This window comes from Talpa occidentalis, unplaced genomic scaffold, assembly GCF_014898055.3.
Source record: "Talpa occidentalis isolate TD23 unplaced genomic scaffold, MPIMG_talOcc4v2.1 talOcc4.7, whole genome shotgun sequence".
Classification (NCBI taxonomy): Eukaryota; Metazoa; Chordata; class Mammalia; order Eulipotyphla; family Talpidae; genus Talpa; species Talpa occidentalis.
The window spans coordinates 13,620,335-13,642,774 of NW_023605083.1; the positions used below are offsets into that span (position 1 = coordinate 13,620,335).

Below are 22,440 nucleotides of genomic sequence, written 5' to 3' on the forward strand. Positions count from 1 at the left end.
GCAATTTAATCCACATATGGATGTTATTTACCTTTGGGTAGTGGGATTATAGATGATTATCTTTTTACTTGCCTTTTTGTTGGTTTTAGATTTTTTCAGTGAGCATCTATGACATAATTAGAAAAATAACCGAAAGGTTTTAAGCATTTTAGCCAAATTTCTCAGTTCTGCTTTCACAGAACGATCAAGTACATATTTGTAGTGGAGAGCATGGACCTTGAGGGGGGACTCAGTTTCTAGAATAGTATCGCCTGCATAGTGTAAAATAGTTGGATATCTTGAGGCAGATTATCATAGGTGGAGAGGCAAAACCTCTGGAATCTTGATCTTCTCTGAATCTCAGTTGATTTCCACTCCATATTTCTCAGGTTGAAAATGTCAGTCATCCTGTATCATTGAATTACCTTCACTTCAAGCATCTGTTCATCTATTTTTTTTCCTGTGCATCTTGTTCTTGATTATGTTTCCTTTCATTGCTTCTTGAGTTAAGATAGTGGTTTTCAAGCTGACTGCATGCTTTCAATAGGAATTTGAAAATGAAGAGCCATCCTAATATTTTTGTATGCAAAGTAGCTTGCCAAAGTCATACAGCAAGTAGCTTATGGTCTGCTTTTCACAGGATTTATTACTAAAACAGCCTAGAATAAAAGGTGGAACTAATTAATTTGTTTACAATAAAAAATGTTGTTTCTCATTAATTAATGTTATACTATAAAGTATAACTTAATCAGGTTTTGATGAAGTGAGCAATATATTAAAGTCATAGAATTTGAAAAATGTGGTTCCATGCATGTTGACTTCAGGAACAAATGAGATGAGAGTCAAGTAGACGTATTATAAAAACATTTATTTTTCTAGTTCTCATGATCAAACCTTTCGTGTATTTAAGAAGAAAGATATATACTGCTAAAAATTAAATCATATAAAATTTTGATCCACAGGTTTTATTCAATATATTTCACAATTTCTATAGGTCCAAGAAAAGATTCAAATTGAATTTAAAAGAATAGGCATCACTTACATATGCTCAGGAACTTTTTCTTCCCAGGTGATGATACCTCACAGGGGTGAGTATCAGGAATAGCTGAAAAGAATTGCTTACCTTTGAGTAGGTCAGTGGAAAAAGGCATTTTTAGTTTGGGGCACCTTTGCTTTGCTCTCACAGAATACTTTCTGAAGAATGTTATATTATTAAAATAGGTGGCAAGGTAAGAGCTGAGTGTGTTGCCATTGCCTCACTATACCTGATACCTGCATTCTGAATGTTTTAGTGTAGATCCAAATATCAGGTTCTAGTCACTTTTTATTTGTGTGTATATACATACACACACACACTTATTACACACATATGCATACATATTACACATATATATCACGTATATTATATATATTCGGGGACAGAAGGGTCTTTAAAAAGTTCTCAGATCTTTTACTAAAGGAGGCTTTCACAAATAAAATTATCACTCAGAAAAGTTTTAACATCCTGGCTATGTACGGTGTATAATAGGATGGATATACATGTATTTTATAAATCAAGAATGGGGTATACTTTTCAAAAAAGAAATTGTAATGGAGAAGCTGCATGTTCTCAGGTGGATCAGTTTTAGGGGGGAAATATGGGATTTCAGGACCTGGAAAATTGTGTCTCTATGCCCTCTTGGAAGGCTCTTGCATACCTCAGCTTTAGGCATAAACACAGTTTGAAGGTAAAGACATCTCCCGGGAGCATATTCCAAAAATTGCCTACTCTGTTCACTTGCTCAAGACCAATCCCCATTTCCTAACTCTCTGTGATTCTCAATCTGCCTTATATATGCAGGTGTATGTCAGTCATCTCTGGTAATTTTTCAAACTGAACATACCCATCCCCTTCTTAGCCCTTCTTACAGGGCTGTGGCTCTGTGACTGAGGCTCATTCAGCACCATAGTCAGTGGCTGTTACTGCTAAGCATGTGCCGTGTCCATCAAACTGACAACCATTGCTTTTATTAAACTTCTGGATTTTTGTTAGAATTTTATATTTAAAATTATAAATCATTTTCATTGAAAACATTTAAAAAGTTCAATATTTTCTATATTCTATTAACAAGAAAATGAGGTTATAAATGTTTCACAGGCTTTTGCCTTCAATAGTGTCTCCTTATAGTCATCATATCTGGCTTTTTAGTGCTTTCTCCAATTATTTTGCTTTAAGTGTTGCACATTCTTTGGATATTTAGTTCTCTTACATAAACTCCATTAGTTCAGTAGTTCTCAAAGCATGTTGCCTGGCCAGCAGCACCAGCATCTTATGGAGGCTTGTTAGAAATGCAAATTTTATTATAATTAGTCTTTTTCCTGGTCCCTTATTTTGGTTTTCTAGGATCAAAACAAGGGAGGGTGGGAATTGTATGGGGACTATAACCAAGATGAAAATGCATACTTTGTGCAAAAATAAAAAATGATGTAAAAATATATATAAAATTAAATAATAATATAATAATAAAATTTAAAAAATAAAAATCACAATACTATTTAAAAAAAAAAGAAATGTAAATTTTTATTCCGGGAATCAGAAGCTCTGGGAGAGGTGGCTCAGCAGTCTGTGTTTTAACTAGCCTTTCAGCTAATTCTACTGTGCATCATGTTTGAGAAACACTGGCTTGTGAAACTACCTAGATTCATTCTCCTTTGTCACTTGCTGAATTCCTAGTTATCTTATAAGTCTCTGCCTTTCCCGCAGAGTGGCCCTCTCTTCTGTGTCGTACAGTACTTGATCAGATCTGTTTAATAGCATTTATGTTGCTTACATTTGTCTAATTTTCATGGTGGAGACCACAACATAAATTAATTTTGCATCTGCGTGCAGCACCTATCACAGTGATGTTATTAAGTATTGGTGAATAAATGAGTGTGTGCATGAATGAAGAAGAGTATTTTAGGAGTGGTGATCAGTAAGGTCAGCTGCTATAAAAAGATCATGGAGAATAATGAAGGAAAAAAGTTACTGGATTTTGTAGTAAGGAAGGTGTTGGTGACCTTTGAAATGCTTGCTTCAGCAGAGTAATGGGCAAGAAGCCCAGATTGCTGGGAGTTTGGGACTTCCAATATGATGAAGATTTGCAGGTTTCCAGAGTTTCTTATTGACTATTTATCTCAACATGTGGTGGAAACAAATGTTTTTAGAGACATAGCTAAGTCACCTTAGGACAATTACTTAACCCCATTGAGCCTGTGATCTACATAAAAGCAATAATAGCAATACTGTGTATTTTAAAATTTTTTAGAAAGGATTGATGAGATCATTGTAAACCCCTAGAATGATTCCTGGTATTTAATTAATACATCAGTGGTTATTTCCTTTACAGCTACTACATGATTTTCATTTGTGCTTTTGAAAGCATCTATCACCCTTTGTAAATTTTCATAAGTCATGAGATTGTTAAGAATAACCTCATTCCAGTCATTTGAGAAATTATGTATTGCAAGAATTACTGAATTACTTTTAGTGGAACCACTGATAGTAGCTTTGCAGTTACATAGTATCCAGCTGGATACCCCAGAAATAGTTCTCTTGATGAATACTCAGTTTACTGATATTATGGCACTATAAAAATCATCACTGAACCTTTGTCCACTGAGGAGATTTTCCCAAAGTTATCATAAATTGGTGATTCAATATGATCCAGCAATAAAAAAGGCAGAAAATTTTTTTTGAGGTAACATTGGTTTCCAACACTGTATAAGATTTAGGGGAATATATTCATACCTCCTCAGATGTATGTCACCAAACCAAACCCACTAACAAAAGCACCCATAGTTCTTTGCCATAGACCATTGGCTCCCCCCACCCTTGTTTCTACTGCCATACTCCCTCTCCTTCTTGTAGCCTCAATTCTGTAGTTGTATTTCTAGGATTTGTTTTATCAATTCCTTTGTTTTCTTTCTCTATATTCCACATGAGTGAAATCATCTGGTATTTGTCTTTCTCCTTTTGACTTATTTCACTTAGTGTGATCCCCTTTAGTCCCATCAATGTTGTTGCAAATGGCAATAATTCATCTTTTTTATAGCTGAGTAGTATTCCATCGTGTGTGTGTGTGTGTGTGTGTGTGTGTGTGTGTGTGTGTAAATACCACATCTTTTTCTTCTTTTTTTGAGGTAATATTGGCTTACATCATTGTGTTTTAGAAATATAAGGTCTCACCCTTCAGTTGTTAGCACACCACAACTACCACCAATATTATTGTCCGCCACCATAGTCCAATGTGTTCCCTCAAAATTTTGTTCTTGCTTTCCTCCACTGGTAACCTCAATTCTACAGTCAGTTTTCAAGGGCTGGTTCCTAGTTTGGCTTTATATGACTCTTTGCTTGATTTATCTCTATTCTACATATAAGTGATAGCATCTGATATTTTTCTTTCTTCTTCTGACTTATTTTGCTCAGCATAATCCTTTCTACTCCACCAATGTTGCCTCAAATGGCCAGAGTTTATATTTTTCATAGCTGAGTAGTATTCCATCATGGATACATATGTTGGAAAAGTTATGACACATTTATTTCTTTGAAAAACAGAAAAAAATGGGCCTCTCCGGTAGCACAGTGGTTGAGCGCTGGGTTGTGAAGCTGCCCACAGGCTCTGCAGCACTGGTTCAATCCCCGGCTGCTCCCCAGCCACCGGAGGAAGGGTCCCACGTGGCGTGCAGATCTCTCCTGCCGCTTGCTGCTCTCCTTAGCAGTGTACTTCAGTCTGCCTGCTCTGCTCCCTGATCTGGCTCTGGTGAATTCTCTCACCCTCCCATGCTTCTGACTGTACCCAGTGCTTGTATAAATAAATAAAAATAAATCTCCTTAAAAAAAAAAAAAAAACAGAAAAAAATGGGTCATGATTTTTTCTGACAATCCAACACACACACACACACATACATACACATACATACATACACACACACACACACACACACTCTACATTTTCCTGATCCACTCATATGTATTTGAGCACTTAAGTTTTTTCCATAGCTTGGTTACTCTAAGTAATGCTGCATTGAACATAGGACTCCACATTTCTCTCTGAATTAATTTTTCTGTATTCTGTAGGTAGATACTTAGATGTGAAATTTCTGGGTTGTATGGCATATACTTTTTTAATCTTTTGAGAAACCACCATACTGTTTCCATAGAGGATGGACCAGTCAACATTCCAACCAACAATTTAAGAGGGTTCCTTTTTCTCCACATCCTCACCAGCACTTTGCTTCTGGGCTTTTTGATATTGGGCACTCTCATAGGTGTGAGGTGGTTCTCTCATTGTGGTTTTGATTTGCATTTTTCTGACAGTAAGTGATGATGAACATTTTTTTATGTGCCTGTTGACCAATTATATGTCTTCTTTAGAGAGATGCCTATTTATTCTGCCCAATTTTTTGATTGTGTTGTTTTCTTTTTGTTGAGTTGTATGAGCTCTTTGTAGATCTTTGATATCAGCCTTTTGTCAAATGTATGGTGTGCAAATATTTTCTCCCATTCAGTAGGGTGTCTTTTTTTTAGTGACATTTTCTTTAACTGTGCAGAAGATTTTTAGTTTGATGTAGTCCCATTTTTTCATTCTCTTTCATTTTCCTTGCTGCTGGAGATGAATACACAAAGACATCTCTGAAGCCTATGTTGTGGAATATTTTGGCTGTGTTTTCTTCTACGCTCTTCCATCCAAGTCATTTATGCATTTTGAGTTGATTTTTGTGCATGACATGAGTTAGTGGTCTAGTTTCACTCTTTTGTATATAGCTGTCTGGTTTTCTCACCAACATTTGTTGAAGAATCTTTTCTCCATTGTATACTCTTGGCTCCTTTGACATAAACAATCCATATAAATGTGGTTGTATTTCTGGGCTCTATATGCTGTTCCATTAGTTTGTGTTTCTATTTCTAATACCACACTGTTTTGATTTCTGTAGCCTTGCAGTATAGTTTGAAATCTGAGTGCATGATACCTCTGTTCCTCTTCTTTTTTGGTCAAAATTGCTTTGGCTATTAGGGGTCTTTTATGGTTCCATAAAAATTTCAGTAATGAATTCCATTGAAACATTGATAGGGATTGTATTGAAATCTGTATATTGCTTTCAATAAGATGGACATTTTAATCATGTTAATACTCCCAATCCATGAACGTAAAATATCTTTCCTCATACATTTCATTTCTTTTAATAGTGTCTAATAGTTTTCATTGAAAGGTCTTTCACCTCCTCCATTAGGTTTATTCCTAGGTAGTTGATACTTTTTGATGCTACTGTAAATGGGATTGTTTACTTGATTTCTTCTTCTTCATTATTTACATATAGGAATGCAACTGACTTTTGTATATTGATTTAGTAGTCTGCCACTTTACTGATTTGTTATTTCTAATAGTTGTTTGGTGTACATATTGTGTTACCTGCACATATATCTTTTATGACTTTCTCTTGTCTAATTGCTCTCGCCAGGATTGTGAAGACAATGCACTGAATAGTAGTAGTGAAAGTGGACATCTTTGTCTTGTTCCTTACCTTAGTGGAAAAGCTTTCAATTTTTCACCATTGACTATCCTGCTAGCTGAGGGTTTAAAATATATATGGCCTTTATTATGTTGAGGTATGTTCCTTCCGTCCCTGTTTTACTAAAAGGTTTTTTTTAAAAAAGATTTATTATTTATTTTTATATAAGAACTGGGGTACAGGCCAGAGGCTCGGGAGGGTGAGTGGATTCACCAGAGACAGAGCAGGTAGCAGAACAGTCAGACGGATGAAATACACTGCTGAGGGGAGCAGTGGGCGTGGCAGGACAGATCTGCTGTGCCTTGTGGGTTTCTCCCTGGCCAGCCAGGAATCAAATCCATGCTGCAGAGGCTGCGGACAGCTTCACAGCACTGCGCTCAACCTGCTGCACCACTGGAGAGGCCCAAGAGTTTTTTTTTTAAATCATAAATGGACACTGGATCTTGTCAAATGTCTACTCTACATCTATTGCCGTCATTTGATTTGTATATTTTGTCAATACTGTGAATTCATTGATTTGCATATATTTAACCATCTTTGCCTCTTAGAAATGAATCCTACTTGGTCACGATGTATGATTCTTTTAACATATTGTTGTATTTGGTTTGCTAAGATTTTGTTGAGAATTTTTGCATCTTGTTGACAGTGGTTTGTAGGCTTTTGTTTGTTTTTGTTTTGTAATGTGTTTGCTTTTGGTATCAAAGTCATGTTGGCTTCATAAATTGTGGTTGGAACCATTTCCTCTTCCTTGATTTTTTTGAACAGTTTGAAAAGGATAGGTATTAGATACTCTTTGAAGGTTTGGCAGAACTCACTAGTAAAACTATCTGGTCTTAGACTTTTAGCAGATGATTTTGATACATTCAGGAAATTTGACAAATCATAATCTGAAATGTTTATGCTGAAATTTGCAGTCCACATCTGTAGGCTCCGAAGTTTTAATATTTTTAAGCCTTAGTCTAGGGCTCATCTCCCAGGTAATTGTTGACTTTGAGTATCTGGCACACTCTTTCACCCTTCATATCACAGCCAAATCTGAGCAGTGGTCCATTTGTGAAAATAAAGTTTTATTGGAACAGACACACCCATTATTTTAAGTCTGTTTTCTTCCCCTCTGTATATTTATGTGACTTATAATAATATTTCTACATCTCACAAATATATTTATGGAGAAGCATCAGATAATATCCTTACAGTTCTCTCTCTGATATTCTGAAACATGTATCACAGGAAGTATTTTTGCCTCTACCTTTTCCACCTTTGCTCTTTCAATTCCCCGAACAACCTCACTTTGTTGCTACACCCACTGCAGCTTAGTCCTCTTTGTCTTCTAAAATTACCAGCCCTTTTAAGGAGTGTGAGAAGGGGATGTAGCTTTCCAACTAGTCCAAAAACACATTTGTACAGACACCTGTATATACTTAATGCAGAGAAGCAAGGTGCTAAATACACTGACAAAAAAAAAAAAGTCAGAGTTTGATGTCATTTTATTTTCCCCACTAAGCCCTCTCGATTTCATGTTTGTTGAGGACATAGCAGTCAGTGTACTTTGTGAGGAAGTTTTTGATATGGACCCAAGTGGGTTAATGAAGCAAAGAGGAGTAGATTTTCCCTGACTTGCTCACTGGGTAACAGAGCAGCCACTCACCAGAAGGCTGAGTAGTTAAGCTGTACTTGAAGACGAACAGGGATAGTAATACCTCTTTCCTGCATTTTTACAGTCTAAAATGCCCTGTGGAATGAGAGAAGACTTCAATCCCTAGGCTTGTGAATCCCTTATCTTTCCCAAACGTTAAATTAATTTTTAAGGCTATTTATTCAAAGTTGACTTAACCACTAGAATAGAAAAGATCAGACAAATCAGCTGCAAGAAATAAAGTATGAGGAAACCCGAACTCTTTGACAAAGTATTCCTGAGAGTAAATGTGTTGAATGAAGCCAGCGGGTAAATGATAAGGGCCTTTACACTGTGGATGTAAGATAGCAATTTATCAAGAGTACATGAACTCTCTGGTGGCCACAAGTCCGGAGGAAATGAGAGTTGAGGAGGAGCCTGAAAAAATATATTTGAAATACTAAAAAAAAAAAAAGTGTATGTGTGCATGCACTTTTAAATACCCGCATTAATATGCAGATACTGGTATACTGAAATAGGAGTTGCTCAGAGCACACATGTACAAGTACCCCATACTGTTACAGAAAAAGGTGTTGGGAAGCTTATTGGAAAGGCCAGACAGTGGTCTAGGACTTGCTGAAACCTTGGGTCCTGTCAGGTGCAGTTAAGATTCCAGCTTGGATGTTGTTGTCCAACAGCCATTTGCCTGACTGGAGATTAGATGACCATCTTTCAGACTTACATGTTTATCTGTTTTAATCTCTAGAAGGTCACACGTGTATAATTCTGACAGTTGATCTAATGCTTTTGTGTGCTCTTAAGGAGTTCAAAGCACTTCTCCTTCATTATCTCAATCTTTGCAGCATCTCCTTGAGCCCCATAGATAAGACAATCTTATCTTAATTATTCACCTTAGAGAAACTGAGGGAAAATGTGATTATATTATTTGCAGTAGGATTCCCAGTGACTTGGATCAAATGGAAAGTAGAATTAATGACTTTAACTTGGTTTTCAGATCTAGGAGACAGGTGTAATTTCTTAGATTTGAGAAGCAAAAGGCCTGATTATTGAACTTTTAGTTTCATTTAAAGTATTTACTCTGGAAATAGTTACTCTTAGTTTTGTATACTGAAATAACAGCTAAAAAACTTACCAAACTTTGTTTTTAGCCTTTCCTCTTTATTTTCATAGGTTACTAAACCTTGTCCCAACTATTAATAATTACCGTGACTAAATTATGACTTGAATTTCTTTTTATTTGTTTGCATGAATACCTTTTAGGGAACATGTTGAGAACAGCAAAAAAAAAAAAAATTGGGAAAATGAAGTCTTAGAATAATCTCCCTTAGGAGATTTAATTTGAGTTGTATTATTAGCCTTCCACACAGATGTCAGCTTTCCTTATTCACTCTAAATTTAGTTTTTTACCTGTGTAGTCTAAAGGATATATTCCTCTTTCTTCTTGAACCATCCAGGTATTATAAAGGGTGAACCTTATTTTTTTAAATGATACTGGTTTAGTCTATTTTTAGGGCACGTGTTGGGAATTGTTTGTTTTGTCTTTGGTGGGTAGAGAAGAGCATCATTGTATTTGGGTTGAGCCATAGTTCAATTAGTAAATTAGTTAGGCTGGTTTTTAGAGCCAGCCACAGTCATTTAGAAACCTCCTCAGTGGCTCTCTTTCTGAAAGTTGAATGTGTTTTGGATTTGCTGTAGTCTGCAATTTATAAACACATGGAATTAAAGAAAAAACACACACAAAGCAGAGGAGGTGGGAAGAGAACTATTTACATTGTAGAATCTTGCTTAAATATCTGTGGTTTTCATCCATCCTTAGAAATGGAATCTTGATAATTTCCATTAACTTATTTCTATTTTCTTTGTCTTTTCCCTGTATGTTTTTATTCCCTCCTGCTTTTGGAACTTTGGGGGGACAACCACAGCCTTGGATAAGCTCAGCACACAGCACCTGTACCACCCCACCCAAGTGGAGATTGTGCAGTCCAACGTGGTGTTTGACATCAGCAGCCTGATGCTGTACGGGACACAGGCGGTGCCTGTGCGGCTAAAGATCCTGCTGGACCGACTCTTCAGTGTCCTGAAGCAAGAGGAGGTGCTACACATCCTGCACGGCCTGGGCTGGACTCTGCGCGACTATGTCCGGGGGTACATCCTTCAGGTAGGGGGAGGACCTGGAAGCTGGTATCTGGGCCCAGCTCTTGGAGGGATTGGGGAGAATGCTTGGCAAACTTAGTCCCCTTCTGGCCCCTTGAGTGGCACGTAAGAAAGCAATTTTTCAAGAGTACGTGAATTCTCTGGTGAGCATAAGTCAGGAAAAAATCAGTAAATGAGGAACCCTTCAAAAAAAATGTGAAATACTGAAGAAAATGGTGTGTGTGCACACACTTTTACATCCCTGCATTAATATGCAGATAATGGTATATTAAAACAGGAGTTGTTCAGAGTGCGCGCGTGTAGTGGCCTGTATTGTTAGGAAAGTGTGTGATAGAAAGAGTGGTGGAGAATAGCCTGGCAGTGGTTTACCCTTTCTGGTTAGGGTGGTCCTTTTTGGCAGGCTGCTAGGGAACTAGAAAGGAGCTGTGACCCAGCAGGCTGGCATCAGACCAGTGGTGTAGCGTGTGGAAGTAACCTGTTGTCTGGTGTTGCTTTGCTTGCATCTTTTTGAACTCAGCTCTCCCCACGAGGACTTACTGGAGCCCTACGAAATGGGACAGCTCTTTGAGGCAGGTGATGGACTGGTGAAAATCAAATCCGAGATTGCTCTTCATCTGAGTTTAATAGGACTTTCTTCCACAGTTACTATGTAGGTTTGATGTTTTCTTGGTTGTCTGGGTACTTTATTGTTCTTCCTCCAAATTAAAGGAAAAGCTGTAACCTCTGCTAACTCCCTGCTTTTATAAACAGTAAACCTTCACTTTCTAAAACATGCAGATGTTATAGATTTGAACTCCGCAGCACATGGTCTTCCAGCCTTGCGTCCCTTCCTGGTGTCAGTGGCACTTCTGAGCGGGTAAGGGTCTTAAGACTATGGGAGGCCCACAGTCTCCAACCTCCCTGTTTTTTTTTTTTTTTTGTTTGTTTGTTTGTCATTTTTGGCACTGTGTCATGACTCATTTTGCACTGTGTACTTTGCCTCTGAAATGTTTTTATAGCCATCTGTCTTCCTATGACCCTTGAAGGGTAAATGTTGAAAACAGCATCTTGGGAGACCCCAGGATCCAAAAAGACTACACTGGACAATGAAGAGGTACTCTCTCCTGCCATAGGAGATCACAGTTTGAGAAGGTAGAATCTGAAGTGATTTTTGAAGTTTCCAGGGGAATTGACCCCCTTCAAGAAAATTGTTTTTGCTCTGCCAGACTTGTTTATTCCCCAAGCCACCCTGTGTTGTGTGCAAAGCCTTGGCTGCCAACTTGGTATGTGATTTGAGGGGGGCAAAGACTCCACCTGACTTTAACCTGGCATTAAAGCACACACATTCCTGTCATTCTCCTGTGCGTTACCTCTAGGTGTTAACCAGGGAATGAGAGTTGAGGAGGGATGATGAGGGATGTGGGGGATGGGGGAGGAAGGAGAGCCTAACTGTTGCCACGATGACTTTAGTTAGCACAGAATCATTTCTTAGTGAGATGTCAACTTGGAAGGCGCAGAAAATTTGGCCCTAAGAAGACGAGATGATGATGATAATAGTATTAATTATATATTACGTTTTTAGTTTATAGAAGGTGTTCACAAGCATTATCTCATTTGCCTCAGGATGGGGACATTGCACTGGGGTGAGTGGAAAGTCAAGTCCTGGGTGGTCAGGGGACTTGAGGAGGAACAAGGCCCTGGAGGAAGGGGTCCGAAAAATAAGGCATGGAACCAGTTTCACAATCCTTGCTTACACTGGCTTTGAGACACATATAGTACATCTTTCTGCAGGAGTTTCTACAATGTGATTATTAATGTCTATTTTGAATGGATTTTACCCTACGTAAAGCAGCAAACCTCTAGCAGACTTACTAATGGAACTGTTATCTTGGCTAGACGTTATTTCCTTTACTGAAAACGTAAGGTGTCCTACCATTCTTACTGCCTGTGCTATGACATTAGGCTCTATCGTCATTGTTGCACTTCAGACCCATGTGTATATTTTTGCCTCTGATATCCGGAGCATATGCAAGGTCTCTTTCTGTCCAAACAGATAGATATGTGCATGACTGTGACTATCTGTCATCTTAACACCCCTGCCAGATCAGATAACACGGCAGCATTGTGGAGACAGTAAGTACAGAGCCTGCTGGATGTCCTGTGCTCTGATCCTAAGTCCTGTCTTGACCATTACCTCTTCTTTATTTTACTTGAAATTGTTATTTAGCTGTTAATTTTTTCCCCAGTATTTCAACATATTCCTAAGGGAAGTATAGAAAATGTACTCCCATATTTCTTTTTGTATGAGGGCCCAGGTTTTTACAAGTTACAAAATTGCAAGAGAAAAATTGTGTATGAGAGGAAATGAAAAAAAAAAAACTAAAATTTATGGAGCCTCTTATTTGGGGGTGAAATATTGTCATTTATTGGGATAATTGAGTTACAATGAATTTTTATTAATTCAGTATACATTTTGATAGTCTCAAATTTAATATAATCTGCTTTTCCACAGAGTCTAGAATTGACATTTAAAGAAAATCATATAAGATTTTTACATGAGAAGAATACTGGGTTTAATTTGTCTTGTTTATTGATAGAATTGGCATTATATGGATTTTATTCAAATGATGTGTTTTGTCATTCAGCATTTATCATACTCATGAAAACAGTTCTTGATTTAGAAGAAAAGCAGAGGGTTGAAGAACTCAAAACTGTTAACACTTACATAGTGAGAAAATGCATGTTTTGTTTTAAAAACAAAAAGCCAAATAAGACTTAAACTGTAGGTATAAACCCTTTTCTTCTGAAGCACTGTTATTTGATTATTGGCCAATATTTAAAAATTATATGCAGTAATGATAAGGTGTGCACAAATGACTGAATGTAATTATATGTAACATTTCCATACAAGTAGACTATAAAATGTGAGTCCAAAAGGTTGTAGAACCCTATAATGCACTATCTGTGTACGAGTCATTTTATCTGGCTAAAACTCAATTGTCTTGTAGCCCTCAAGGCATCAATTTTAGCATTATTGCTCTCAACAACAGTATATTGAATATTATGTCAGTTAAAGGAGAATAATTATCAAGTCAACTTAGGGTGGCTGTTAGTCTTACCACATATTGACTTGGTTAGCACTTGGCTATAGATTGTGTTACTGGGCAAATGAAGATGTACGGTAAGTTGAACTGGTGAAGCCGGGGTATTAATTTAACTCTCGACCCAAACGTATATCCCTTACATATACACAATGCTCATGGCTTCAGAGATATTTTGAATATGTAAGAGTAGCAGGTGTCTGATCTGGTTTTGAATTTTTTGGATGTGAAGGAACAGGCCATTCAAAACTCTCATTTCAAAGCATTATGAAGAGATAATAAAAGACAAAAAGGGATGATAGTGATGCCACAGGTTCATTTGAAGGACTACCAGTTTATCTCAAAGACCGTGCACTGTTTTGATAAAAATTACTTTTTACTTATGTGATTATCTATGTAATTCATAAGCCAGCCAGCTGGGTGTAATAGCATATCTTGGACTACAATGATTTAAGAATTAAGATAATATCTTAAAGGTAAACCCAGTATTTTCCTATGTACTATTAAATTATTCAGAAAGTACAGAAAAAGAGAGGTAAATTTTAAGTATTTCCCCACAAAACACCAAAAAGAAAATATGAAATTAGATGCTAAAATCCAAATCTAAAGGAGCATATTTTCCTTTGCTGCTAAAAGTAATTCTTATTTCAAGTCTATATGTAATGGCACATTTCTTGACAGTAAATAAAAGCACTATCCTGTTCTTGTCTCATTCTCTCTATATTTGACCTATGATACAAGAATATAAGTGATTATCATTATTGAATTTAATCATTTGCAAATCAAGTTTTCACACAGTCTCTTTTCAGTTTGAACATGTAACTGACTTGCCTGGGCCCTTACATCAGCCCATCTGTGGAAATCTTCTTTACAAATGAGTCCTGCCAGAATTCAGAGACACCTATCAGGTACTCTGAATAATTAACTGAGGTGCCAGCAGCCTGGTGAGAGGACAGGTAGTGATGCACATTTCAGATCACCTGCATCTTGAAACAGTCAGAACTAATAGAACAATCAACACCTTAGAAAGAACATTTTCCAAAGGATTCGAGGGGCCTTACTCTTCCAGAGGTCTGACTTTAGATTTGGAAAGGAACTATACTTAGGATCCTTCTCTAGCAGCCTGGTGATATATGTTAGCATAGTGAAGGCACCCTGAGAAGTCCCAGAGTAAGTTGTTTGTCAGCATGGGAAGTAGCTTCCACCAACTTCACCAAACTTTCTTTCCCACTTCATAGCTGTGTCTTGCCAAACTCTTTAAAAGGCTTCAGTTGCTAAACATACTCAGCTCCCCAACTTGGGGCATTTGCATGTGAAGATACTTCATTTCTTCAAGGGCAAGTTCTTGTTCTGAAGATAACAGACAACTCTCACTTCTTTACAGACACCGTTTCGTCCAGCTTAACCAATAGTGGTTAGTTCTTTTCTCCTGTGGTTCTTTCTTGGGACGCTGTTTCCTTCAAGCTCCAGTTCAATTTAGAGTCAATTGGTTGAGTCAACTGTTAAAATGTTTTTTCCTGGAGTCCTCTCTAGGGAATGCAACAAAGGCAGGGTACTCAGTAAATATTTGTGGAATGCATGGGTAAAGAAATCTGCTCAGTTTGGTCTAGCTTGGATTTTCGCGATGGACTCATGGCACACCCAGTAACTTCTGCTGGTCCAAGGAGCCTTAATCTTTCTTCACGTTGCCAAGGGATTAATTGCTGTAACCACAGCTGGACTGTTGAAGGCAGTAAGAGGAGAAACAAAGGCTTCCACATGCCCTAGCAAGTAGTCTATGTAGAATAAGTATTTTGTGGTATCCTGTGGTTAAAAAAACAGTCAATATTAAGCAAACTCTTGTTTTGTACAGCCCTTGGTGGAAAAAGTTCACACATCTCAGCTCTCTGAATCCTTATACCTATTCTTGTAGATGTTGCCAATGGGTTAACATTTGGAATAGTTGAAGCTCGAGGAGGGGTTAAGTGACTATTCCAAGATCATAGGAACTGTTAATTGGCATAAGCTTCCTGAGGATAAAAATCACTCATTTCTTGTTCATTGCTGTAAGCTACCTCCCAACTTCCAGTGTGTGACATCTAGTGCTTACGAAATATTGGAGGGAGGGCATTTTGAAATCTGATTTGAACGCAGGTCTCTAACTCTGTGGGAAGTGGTTTTGTTGGTTTGTTTTTGTTATCTAAGTTTGGCAAGCTGTCTTTTAGAAAATAATATGTGAGAGTGCTATAATATCAGAGTGGTGTGGTTTGGGGAAGAGACAGTCCTAAACTAACAAGTTAAGATCTCTCTTATTTTCAGTGACAGATAATATCCCCTGATCTTGGGCAAAACTAGGTAAAATTTGTTCTTTCATGTTCCTTTTCTTGCCTAATGGGTCATATTCTACCTTGCTTCAGGTTACCATTGCTCATTCATTTCCATGACCAAAATGTTTTCTTTAAAGCTGATACTTATCACTAATCCTTCACTGTAAACGCTGGTCTTTGAAGCAAAAAGCAAAACAAAACCTTTTCACCTAATTAATAAAATTTCAGCTATATCATGTGCAGGATGTGAACCTAAAATTAGTAGCTCTTTTCTGCATCCATAAAGACATACCAAGTTGGATGATAAAGGAGCACTGGATACCAGGAGATTTGGGTTAAAGCCTCAGTACTGCCACTGTTTATTTACTACATGAGTGTGGAAAAATTTGTGATTCTCACTCAAAGCTTCGTCTTTAAAATTGAGATGGCCCCTTATACCTCTCATGATGCTGAGTGGAAAGAACTAGTGTGGACAAAAACATTTTCTAAACATTACTGAATATGTTATTTTTCATTTGTATTGATGTGTTAAATGAACTCTGAGCAATTACAACAGGGAAATTGTCAAACAGGTTTCTCTGAGGATGTCAAATCCTTAGCAAAAAGATAGGAAATACCTTTTAGGCTATAGTTATTATCATTCAGCTACATCTGCTTGTTTTAGTTAAGTACACCCTGAAATACTAGTGGCCTGACACAACGGGACTTGCTTTCTCCCACTCCAGAAACTTTTCTCCCAGGGTTGATTAAAGGACTTCTCCCATTTTCTAGGCCCTCAGTTTCTCATCCAGATGGCAACCCTGAACAGAGGTGGAGGTTCGATGTGGGAGGTTTTTATGGATCTGCCCTGACGGTAGAGTAGGTCACTTCTTCTAACATGTCACTGATCAGAGCTTACATTTAAATGGGACCGTGAGACAGGGGAGCTAAGATATGTAGTCCCCAAGCAGCCCCTCCTAGCTGCATCTCTGCACCAGAGGATGTACACAGCCATTGTGCATTGTACTTCACTCAGGTACTGGAACAGCTGTCATGCTCCCTTATTTTTATATACAGCAGGACCTGGAAAGCTTAGGGCAGCAGAGTTGTGAGCCTCAGGCAGGTTCATGAGTGTGCATCCTGACTCAGGTTTCTACTGGATGTTTGTAAATGAGCCCGTGTCCTTATCAATCTATAGTTTCCTCACCCATAAAGTGGGGATACTAATAGCACCCCATGAGTTTATTGTGAAGATAAAACACATTTCACTCTAAGTGTGACTTCTCAACCAGTCAGACAAAAGGATAGCTACTGTTCCGTTACAAAAAATAAATACACATGCACGTATGTACACACAAATATGCAGATGCAGATGCACATAGTACATACTTGGTTACAAATAAAATGCAGGAAAGTATAGTGACAAAGACTTTGGATTGAGACAGAGTTTAGTATGAATCCTAGATTTATTATTTGATAACTGTTACTTAAGATTGGTCATTTAACATATTTGAACCTAAGTTTTTTCCTCCTCTATAGAGCTTACATAAACTGATATTTATGAAGTATTTAGGACAGTAATTAGTCCAAACACTTATTAATATTTACCATTACTGCCTTGTGGGTGTGCTTGTATACCCAATCCAATACTGGAACTTTTTTCTCTGTAATCACTTATTCCATGTGTCACTGTTTTGTTACCTTTGCATTTCTTTATCTCATCAATTCTTCCAGAATTATTCCTAGTACCTGGTACAGAAGGAATAAGTACTTGATAAATTTGTTAAGATGACAAGCGTATCTGGGCTTTTACCTCATTACATAAAGTAAAACCTATTTATCACAGACAGCTTTTATTTATGGGCATTATCTGACCTCACATATTTTTAGGAAATTCCTGGAGCAGAAATAAGAATGGGGTAAATTCATTTTGGTAGTTGTTCAAATAAGCAAATTTTCTTGATTAATTATTATGTGCTGAGTATACAAGAGAACATCTCTCAGGAAGCACATACTCTAGTGGACGAAGCAGCTGTATAAACAAATCAAGCAATTTGTAAGATCAGAACTATAAGAATGTACAGATGATCCATGGCATTGACATAGAGGGAAGATTATTTGGCTCCAACTAAAGATTGGGTTTTTACCACCAGGATGTGAGGTATCTTGGCCTCAATCATGTCAACATTATATGATTCTTTCTCAGAAGAAATGGATCACATGTGTGAATGGTCCTCCTGTCTTTTGATAGGGATACACGAAAGGTAGACTATTCAGAATAATGTAATGTACTATATAGTATTTTCTAGACTGTTCGGAACACTCTCCAGACACTACCCCAGCATTTACCCAACCTTCTTATTAGAAAAAATAGTTTTAGAGACTGTTACCCTGATTTTAAAGTTACAGTGACTGAAGGCCTTAGGTAGGGTCAAAGCTGGAAGTGGGAATCAGAGATTTTGAATCCCCTGCCAAATATCGAACTATTTAAACAGCAATGAATATGAACACCTACTGTCCAAAGATGCAGTTTGATATTTTGTGCTGAGAATTAAAATAAAAATATTCCACCCTTTATCCTTACAAAAGTAAGTTAGGTTACTCACAAATTCAAGGATGAAATGCAGTGACTGCCTGCATAGAGTTTATACCTGTAGGACTTGGAAGGAGGGTGTTTGCATTCCCCACAGGAAACAGAAATGACCTCACAACAAACTGACCATTCTCTAGTTGATAAGAACCAGTTCAGACTTATTTGAAATGGATATTCTCTGTGATAGCACTGATTAAACCAAATGAACTCCAGAGCAACATTAATATTTGCTCCTTGTTGAATCTGAAATGGAAAAACTTTGCATTTAGACCTCAAGTTTACTTCCAGTTAGCTCTCCAGCCTTGCATAAAGTATGTAATTTCTATGTACCTACCTCACTTACCTGATGATACCTTCTTTAATAGAATCTTGAGGATAAAGGGAGGTAATCTTTTTACTTCATATAATTCAGTAAATATTAATTCCTTAAGTAGAATGATTTACCAATCCCCTGCCTTCCACAATCCTTAAGTTACCAGAGCAAAAGAAGATTTATGATTCTCCTATTTGTCCTTATATTTTATTTCAGCTACTATGTGCTTTTCTAGTCTTTCCCCCATTTTGACAGATGGGGCGGGTGGAGGGTAAGAGGGACTTGCACAGGAACTGAAATCTGTTATGACTACAGCAAAGATTCTTGGGTAGGCTCTCAAGACCGAGCCCTCATCTACCATCTGTTTCTTTTGAGTGACCTACATTTCGAATACTTCTATGTGAAATCATGAAGGGCTGTGAAAAGCAGAAAGTGAGATGAGGATATGTGTGGGTTTCTGGAAGCTCTTGCTAAATCCATACAGATGGGACAAACATAAAGATATACTTATTCAATCCGTGTACAATAGCCATGTAAGTAATGCCGACAGCAATTGGAAAATGGAACACAGGCCAATACATTTGTTAGTAGAATTAAAGTGACCACTGCCAAAATGAATTACTCTAGAAAGACCTGTTGAAAGAGGAGATTCTTAAGGAAGAAGAGAGATATTGTTACTGAGTAGAAAGGATGGAACAAACATTTTTCCATACAGGAAGAACACTATGTTGGAAAGAGGTGTGAACAAGTTTATAGGGAGAGTTGAATTTCATGAGATGATCAGCTTTGTGTGTTGTGATAGTGTGAGTGTGACTAGACCAGGTCTGGGCCTGTTGATCGGAATCTCTTCTTGATTCAGTTGATGTTTGCATCACCATCTTTTTCTAAGGGGAGTGACTAGTTAGTGATTCTGATGGCTCACAGACCTGGCATTTGTTGCTAATGATCCTCAGGCTTAAAAGGCAGATAGCTGACTAGTGGCTTCAGAGACAATTAGTTTAGAAATCCCACCATTGAGGTTCTGCTGCTGTTTCATTTGTTGGTAGCAACTTGAGTGACTGTCATGTGTGCTTGTGCCTGTGCTCACTCACGCATGCATGCTTTCTCTCTCTCTCTCTCTCTCTCTCTCTCTGTTTTTCTTAGTCAAGGTAGACTTGGAATGGGACTTGGAGAATAGATTGGACTGTGCTAGGTTTGTGTTTCAATCTTGGAATGTCTTGCATAACTACAATAGACCATAGTACATAAAACCCTCAAATAGGAGAATGAGATAATGGTTGGTATGCGTTTTTTATTTAGAGTTCCCCTGCCATTTACTGTGTCTTTCTTACCTGGAACCCCCGGAACAGCCTTTCACAGAGACATTGAGAAGTGAAAGTCCTCTCTCTAAGGAAATTCTTTAACCTGCTTTCCTTGTTCTCATGTAATTTTCTCTCTTTAACAAAGCCATAATAATAGTGTCAGAGACAGCTTTCTAGTTAGTATGAGTAATGTGGTTACTGTATTTTCTATTTTTATTTTAATATGCTTTTCCTGCTGTGGATTCTTTCTTTGCTTTTAAAAATAGCAGTTGAGTAAATGTGGTAATTCGAAGACTCTGGTGTACGCTGCATCCTCTCTGGGATGCGATTCTGAAGGAAGACTTTACAACAGGCATTTCTTTCAAATTCCTTAGTGGGATAAATAGGAGAATGTTTGAAATACAGACCACTGAAAATATTGGCTTGTGATCAACTTAGGTCAGGCTTCAGAGAAATTGACATCTAAACAATAGAGTATCTATCCCATAGGTCTTTGTCTCTAGAGTACCCATTAATATTAAACCTGCTTATTTTATGGTGTGTTGATAAGACACAAAATTAGGTAGCCAGGGATGCACCTTAAATTAGTTCATTCATTTCTCTCTTTTATGAAAGTATGCACATATATTTAAAAATATTAAATTAACAACCAAAGACACCTACATTTCCCCTGAAAGAGTAATTAAGAGTTACTTGTCTCTGTGTCCTGTCATCTCTGCCAGAATTAGAGTTCATGCTGAGTATATTCCATTGAGTCAGCCATCATTCCATCACCAGCAGGGATTGCTTTTCCACGTATTGACATGTGAGGGAATGTCTGCCTTGCAGTAGCCATGGGCTTGTGCCAGATTTTGAGATCCATAGGGGCAATGCTGGGAGCTTTTCAATTCTGAATCAGAGATCCAATTCATAATAGCTGAGCCAGAGAAACCGGGTTGAATCTGTGGCCAAAACCACGGTGATTATTTTTTTTTTTTTTTTTTGCCTTTCCTTTTTTGCAGTGTTCTGTTTCTTTAAAATATGAGTGCTTCTGTCCATTGATCCTCAGTGACTTTATGTTGGATTCAAATTGTGGTCTCTTAGGTGAAAAGGTCAGTGTTTTATTCATTCAGCCACACATCGATGGAGATTAACTGAGAGCAGTACAAGACATTTGGATCCTGCCAGACCTAGGGCACCTGAAAGAAGTTTATTTCTTTTCTCCCTAGCCTTCACTATGCCTGCTGAAGAAGAGGATGGCCCTGTCTTCTGGGAGTGGGGGAGGGTTTTGATTGGCTGTGTGTTAACTGCCTCAAATCCATGGCCATAGGGTGAGTAAGAACCCCTGAGAATCAAACATGTCATCTATGTAGCATCACCTGATTTAGTGCTTTTCCTCAAGTCTGAGATGTCTCAGGGGGCCTTTTTTCCCTTGCAGCACTGATCTTTCAATGAGGTGCTAGTGTCTGTCCTGAGCAATAACAAGGAAAAACCATGAAGTGTGAACAGCTCTTATTAGGGGGGTAAATGTCATTAACGCCTTTGTAGCTTTCTCTGCAATCTGAATGCTCTTGTCAAGAGCATGACTTTCCAAAGCCTCCTTTAAGATCATATAAATGGAATTTAAAATGCTAAAATTTTACATTTTAATTAAGCAAGATCATTAGCTTCTTTCGCTTATGCATTTTTGGAGTCAATTATGCTTGTGTTTTATAGGGACAACCCTCTAAAGTAAGGCTATTGAAAAATCATCTGCAAAAAGCATTTTAAGAATGGGAGAAATACTTGGTTTACTCTAAAACAAAGTTTTAGTTAATTTTTAGTTTTTGTGGGGAGCACATTCTTCTCTCTGTTTTAAATGTATAGAGACCCATGCACTTGACATAATGTACATATTTTTCATATAGAGTACGAGGAAATACCAGCATTTCAAGTTAATGAGTAGGTCAGTCTGAATAAATGAAAAGCCTGAAGCATGTAATGTTTAAATGATGCTTCTATTATTTTCAGTACATAACAGAACTCTTTTTCCTGCCATGAATTCCCTTTATGTAAAATTCTAGTATTTTCTGGAAGTAAAATTTCTATATGCAAAGATTTTCTTCTGTAAACCTCTCCTGCAAATCTAAGATTTCTCATTAATTTCTTGTTACCCTGGCTTGTGTCTTTGAGTTATGAAATAAAAACATGTTACATAATTGTGTGATGGGAGACTCAGATACAAAAAGACAACTCTCTTACTTTGCATATTAATTTTTAATAAAAAACTAATTGAGACATCTGATGGTTAAAACTTTGAGGAGATAAATCCAGAAAACTTACAGGCAAGTTAGAGTTACTAAGTGAAAATTAATTATATGGTACTCATTATTACTAATTTAAGATATATAATTTAATATAGGTGTTTATTTAGTGTATGGTCTTTGTTTCAATATTGATCCTCCATCCCTTTTTTACAAATCTCATTAGATCACACTTTTTTTTTATGTTATATTTTATTTCCCTACCTTAAGGGCTCAGGAAAATGTATTCATTGAACAAATACTTAGTTAAGTGGTTCTTAAATGGAATTGGTAAAAAGATAAAAGC

The 22,440-nt window shown here is 37.4% G+C and overlaps 1 protein-coding gene across 8 annotated transcripts in view; it reads left to right on the forward strand.

Moving 5' to 3' along the window:
• The window catches only part of BNC2 (basonuclin 2), a 417,406-nt gene that overhangs the window by 280,173 nt on the left and 114,793 nt on the right, over positions 1-22,440 (forward strand). For all 8 annotated transcript variants that reach the window (XM_054688704.1, XM_054688701.1, XM_037495038.2 and 5 more), the window contains one exon: positions 10,069-10,304. In XM_054688704.1, the coding sequence (XP_054544679.1) occupies positions 10,069-10,304 (236 nt within the window). The remainder of the gene's footprint in view (positions 1-10,068; positions 10,305-22,440) is intronic.